This window comes from Lactuca virosa, chromosome 3, assembly GCF_052849685.1.
Source record: "Lactuca virosa cultivar CGN04683 chromosome 3, Lactuca_virosa_CGN04683_v6, whole genome shotgun sequence".
Classification (NCBI taxonomy): Eukaryota; Viridiplantae; Streptophyta; class Magnoliopsida; order Asterales; family Asteraceae; genus Lactuca; species Lactuca virosa.
The window spans coordinates 141,973,490-141,979,445 of record NC_136428.1 but is presented as its reverse complement, the minus strand read 5'-3'; the positions used below and the strand labels follow the sequence as shown (position 1 = coordinate 141,979,445).

General features: G+C 34.4%; 1 protein-coding gene and 1 long non-coding RNA gene across 2 annotated transcripts; one reads left to right on the top strand and one right to left on the bottom strand.

Moving 5' to 3' along the window:
• The first annotated feature begins 256 nt into the window (after positions 1-256).
• On the top strand, positions 257-1,447 carry LOC145166657 (uncharacterized). The gene is made up of 3 exons (XR_013740645.1): positions 257-607; positions 697-877; positions 947-1,447. It is a non-coding gene; the product is annotated as an uncharacterized LOC145166657 (long non-coding RNA).
• A 530-nt stretch (positions 1,448-1,977) lies between these two features.
• On the bottom strand, positions 1,978-4,862 carry APG5 (autophagy protein Apg5 family). Its single transcript, XM_079085677.1, has 8 exons — positions 4,681-4,862; positions 4,042-4,166; positions 3,713-3,779; positions 3,535-3,624; positions 3,348-3,435; positions 3,128-3,268; positions 2,518-2,646; positions 1,978-2,436 (listed from the first exon to the last, which is right to left on the bottom strand). Exons 1-8 carry the CDS (start codon positions 4,792-4,794, stop codon positions 2,210-2,212), a joined length of 981 nt encoding a protein of 326 aa, XP_078941803.1. The 5' UTR covers positions 4,795-4,862; the 3' UTR covers positions 1,978-2,209.
• Positions 4,863-5,956: the final 1,094 nt, after the last annotated feature.

The window sequence follows — 5,956 nt, the reverse complement described above, 5'->3', positions numbered from 1 at the left end:
GTTATAAAATTCCAATAAATACTAATTAGCAGTGTTGCAAATATCGGCCTAGGCGGCCGATTAATCGGCGCCTAGGCGCTTGGCGGTCCTCGACTGTCGAAGTTTATAGCTAATCGGGCTATATAATCGGACGTGATCAAAATCGGTCAAAAACGGGTCTAGGCGGGTCTAGGCGCCCAAATCGGTCAACGAAAGTCAGCGCAATTTTAAAAAGAATTTGAGGGCAAAATTGTCAAAATGTAAGAAATGCTTCTAGGGTTGCATCCGTTTTCTCATTCGATGAAGTCAAAAAAAAAAAAAATCGCATTCTCTCTGCCTCTCTGAACCACGAACGAGAACGAACAAGGGACATCGATCGCATCTTCTTCTTCCGTTCACCTTCGACAGTCTCATGCCCGTTTTTAGCTCTGGCCCCTGGTTCGTCATCTCCTTCAAGCAACGACGTGCAGTCTCCTTCCAAGCTTCAGTTCACGACTTCAGCTCCTCCCGTCACGAAGTTTCTGGGCTCATGAAGTTTAAAGATTGCAGTTCTTGAAGTTTATCGGTTCCAAAATCAACTATTCTTCCGACTTCAGCTCCTCTCGTCGACACTAATTGAGTTATCCAGGTTCGTTTTTACTTCTAACTCTTCTTCCGACTTCAACTCTTCTTCAGCGTATATCTTATTTATACGCTGCTCGACTCCAACTTCTTTAGCGAAGACGACTCCGACTCCTCCCCTGCAACCGCCGTTAGCCATCGTCTCCGACTTCTCCCATCGTATCTTGCTGTTAGCCATTACTCATCATATTCACCGTGTTTGGGTCGATTTAATGCCTTGAGTTCCAGGAAATTTGTTTTGACACCGGATCTAAATGGCAGATCTAATGGAATTCAGGTTCGTCTTTGTCCATGTAAATTGTTTTTGTTTTGTTATGCTATTACTAAAATTGTTATTGGACTTTAGGATGATCCATCTTCTACATCCATTAATGATAAGACAATAGGAAAGGAGAAGGGTAAAGATGGGAAAGATAAAGCAGAAACACAAACACAAAGACAAGTGGAGTTCAGATTGACGCACATAAGCTGTTTGATGAAAATCCTCAAAGATTTCATTGTTGTTCTTGGCTTAAGAACAGGGGTTTTTTTGGACCTTCAACCATTTTCATGTTCTGTGCATTTCATCAAATCTCTTTTACATACTCTGTCTTCACCTCACCTTTGTTCAGAAAAGATTTGATCTCAAAAGAAGCTTATACATATCGGAAATCACATGCTTTCTGTTCACTATAGGATGGTTTGTAGAATTTGTCAATAAAAGAGTTGTTAAATTATCTTGTTTATACCATATATGGATCCTAGTAGTGAATGGTATTACAGGACATATTTAGATGTAGGTGAATTTGGGTATGGTTGATATGTTGTAACACTTGTGAATTTACATCAGTGGCTATGAGTTTACTTATATTATTTGGATTAAAGTTAGATTTATTAATATTTGAACATTTTTCTTAATAATTAATGGTCCCCGATTAATCCCCGCCTAGCCGATTAATCCCTTGACCCCAGTCCACCGCCGAGCTACCGTCGAGCGATTTCTGCAACCTTGCTAATTAGTATTCAATCTTCTATGTGAAGCACTTATATTTTAAAAGTACTGATTAGACCATGAAATAATTTTTTGGTATCTATTACATCACTAAGATGATTTCAATCATATAAACTGGTAATTGATCTAACATGTCATCCACGGAAACATTCAATATAACAAAATTTGTTCATTTACGTCCACATAACATCAATTTGCTATCAACAATACATAATTACTCGATTGAAATATACTTCAATGATGCAATGAGAAACCTCAAAAAAGTTTATTAGTCAATTAAAAAATAAATGACTTTAGAAACAAATTGAATACCATTAGTTGTCATTAACCCTATAACAAAGCTTGAATTAAAAAATATATATATATAGTTTAAACTTCTATAACTCTTAATCCAAAAGCTATTTCACTTTGTGTACCCAAATTTCATTTTGCGTCAATTCATTCCATTAAACCAAATCCCACCTCCTAAATCAGTAATTCCAAATTCTAACAATATAACCATTTTCACCAAACGGGGTTAAAAAACAGTCCAAAAGAATTACTCCCACCATATACTGTACACTTTTCTGTATTCCCCTATAAACACCACTAAAACATTTTTCTTTAAAACGCCACGTGTCATGTACCCATTGGTCTACCAGCATTAATGTAAACACAAATATGAAGAAAGTAATCAGGATTCATCAAATTGTTAACCACCCAAGAAAACGGTATTTCCATTTTTGGCTCAATCCCTTGAATCCTAACAAGTTTTATCACCCCATCTTTGCCTTCTTCTTCAGCAGCAGGATGAAAAAATTCTGGAAGAATTGATTTTATTGCGTCATATAAAGTGAAATACTTTCCTGCAATCACATAATAAAATATCATTCTTCGGTCAAATTGTAAAAAAGTCAAAAAGTCAAAATTGAGATTTTAGTGTATACCTTCTTTGTTAAGTTCAACAGGTCGATTTATATAAGAGATTTGATCCCATGTTTCAAAAGGTGGAACTGTTTCTAAATTCTCAAAATCTTGATTTGTATTACAGAGATACAAGCGAACAGGGATTCTACCTGATATAAGAAAAGAAAAAAAAAAAAATGAAAGTAGATTTTTGAGTAAATTACATGAATAGTCCCTATGGTTTGGGGTAATTTGCATGTTTGGTCCCTAACTTATTTTTTTAACTCTGAAGGTCTCTATTGTTTGTTTTTGTTGCGTGTTTGGTCCCTGTCTTACCTAAAAAGACTATTTTACCCTTGATTTTTTAATTTATTTAAATAAACACACCCCCAACCCCACTTCCACCTCACCTTAGCTTACCTTACCTACCCACCTTATTTAAATAAATTAAAAAATCAAGGGCAAAATAGTCTTTTTAGGTAAGACAAGGACCAAGCGTGCAATAAAAACAAACTGTAGGGACCTTCCGAGTTAAAAAAATAAGTTAGGGACCAAACATGCAAATTACCCCAAACCATAGGGACTATTCATGTAATTTACTCTAGATTTTTGTAATAAAAGTAAATGAAAGTATGATGCTATAAAACTCACTTGTTTTGAGTGTTGTAGTTGCCTCTGTTTCATTAACAGTGTGTGGAGCTTTCAAAGATGGATTTACTTTATCAGAAAAATCATCTTCAATTATTCCAAGTTTAAGTTTAGATGAAATGCGATTGTAGGTCTCCAGTTTACCTGAAAACAAGCCAGGGGTAAATTCGGAAAGTTTCACTTTTCTAAAAAGCTACAAATTTTAAAACATTTAATAGCATACCATTCATAACAGAGCGCCATAATTCAACCTGATCAGGTTGTGACATGTTCATAACATTTTTACTGCTTCCATGAATTATATATGCAGCCTGAAAAATAAAAAATATATAAATTCATAAATGATAAATGATAAATCTATGCTATTAATTATTTAATGTTGTCATCATTTAAAAAAGTTATATTGAAACCTCTTTTAATGAATTGATATAGCTCCATTTTACACTATCTTCCCCATCACAGGGGATCAAGATGTTTCCTGGGTATCCTCTAAAATGTACCTGAATTATTGGAATTATATAAAAAATATAAAGTTAAAACCAATTTTGTAAATATTAATTTATAAAAATGTAAATTTGAGATATATACTGTCAAATTCCAAGGTCTTTCAGGTTCAGCACAAAGAAGATCAAAAAGGACCCCTGTTGATATATACCTGAAAAAAAAACAGCAGTATGTCAGAAAATGAACAAAATTAAAAACAAAAAATAATATTTTATGATCAATTTATGACACCAATACAGATTAATAACCTGGTTACTTTTTCTACTTGCTTTCAAGCATAGTAGCAGGGTTCATCATGGAATTAGTTGTTGAGATTTGGGAAATAGGAGAAAGAAGATTCATATGAATAAGATAAAAACATGATTATATTTATACCTCAATATCACAAAAGAGAAAATGCTTAAATAGTATACCATTTAAGGGGTAATCCTTTGTAGTCAAACCAGATAGTGTCTACTCCAGGAGGAAGAGCACCACTGAAGAATGGCTTGAGTTGTGAAGATAACAAAGGTAGATACCCTATTCGTGGAGCTAGGATCTGAAGTTACAGAAACATGAAAAGTTCATGTTAGATCTTCAATACATGGTAGATATACTCTCAAGATCACATCAAAACATCATGATTGATCAAATAAATCATCATCCAATATCAGTGATACAAAGCCCTAAACAAATCCTGGTTTTACATACTAAATTGCACTCGATATTGATATAAATGTGGCCCTCAAAGTAACTCTAAAAGTAGATCTATACTTAGGTTCCTAAGAACCAAACATATTTATTTCATTGCGTTGCAAATTTCACACCGAATAGTACAGGACTCGGAAATATTCTCTTAATCAGATTTGAACTTCGATTCGAGAATCGAGAGTGTAGCTTCCTTTTTCAGGGAGGAACAAATCTTAAACAGCCAATTCGATGACAACACTACACCTCTAACTTGGAACAAAATTCATTAGATTTGATATACATACAATAGATGAAATGCAAATATATAAATCACCTCAAACAATTACTTAAGAAATAGAAGATGAATAGTGTGTAGAGAGTACCAGAGCAGGCGGCGGCGGCGGTAGAGTAGTGACTTCGGAGTCGTGAAGATGAACTTGCAGCGGAATTGCTCCGTCCCAGACGTATCGTTGAGCTTCTTTTTCTCCTCCTTGCATCTCAGTTATCTCTTCCCTTGTTTCGTCGGCGATCACCAAATCAATTCCGTCAAGTTTTGGTTATAATCAATCAAGGGTGCAAACTGTAATATTATCTTTAATATGTACGATATTCGAACCTTCCACTTTTGACAAAGTTACAATTCTCACTTTAAATATGAAAATGAATATGAAAAGCCCTTACAATTTGCTCCAAGGAGTAGACTAGCGAAAATTACTAGATCAACTAGAGATGCATAAGGGCCGGTCCATATGCAGTCTAAAAAACTTCGCCTGGTCAAAGTTTGGTCAATGTTGATATAAGAAAAGTTCGGTCTATTTTGGGAATTAAAAGTTCTCCTATTTAAGATTACTGGTTTTGTTTATATTTGCTTTAAAAAATGTGTAGTATGGTTGGTTAGTGTTGTATGAGCATGGTTTTAAAGAATTTGGTCATTTTATTAGCATTTAAGGTAGGAGATCGGGTGTTATTAATGCTCTCATGTCTCACATGATGCTAAAGGATACTATTTGATCATGGATGCTACGTTGGACAACAAGAAGAACTGAGAAATTATTGGTTTGTCAAAGTGAAGAAAGTAATTGTGGTTGATGTTGATAGAGTTAACAATGCTCACACCGTTACGGATGTTTTGACTCGAGCAATGCAAGATTATCTATTCAGCTAATGTACTTTGAAATATATCTTACTTTTTTTAATAAAATTTTTTAAATATTACTTATTGTTTTGTCGTCGTCAAATAGGGAGTTTGTTGGTCCCAAAAATTACAATAGATTTAATGATGGCACTTAGTAGTAATGTAACATCCAGTTTCAATATGCTTCTGATTTCGGGATAGCGGACCATAATTCGATCGAATAAAGGTCTTGGGCTTCAAGGGAATAGAGTTTAGACCTTCTTGGATGTTGATAATGCTGGTTAAGTGATTTAAGCCCTTGAATTGTGTTTTGGAGTCAAATTGTAGAATGGGGAAAAAGTGACATTTGGACTTTTTTCATGAATTAATGAAATTGCTTCGGTATGCTTTAAGTCAAAAGTAATTAGATAGAATTGTGGGGCTTCTCAGTACATTCGCTTGCATATATAGATCACTAAAAACGAAGTTGAAATGAAGAAGTTATGATTGTTTGAAGTTGAAGCTGAAAACTGAAAAATCATGAA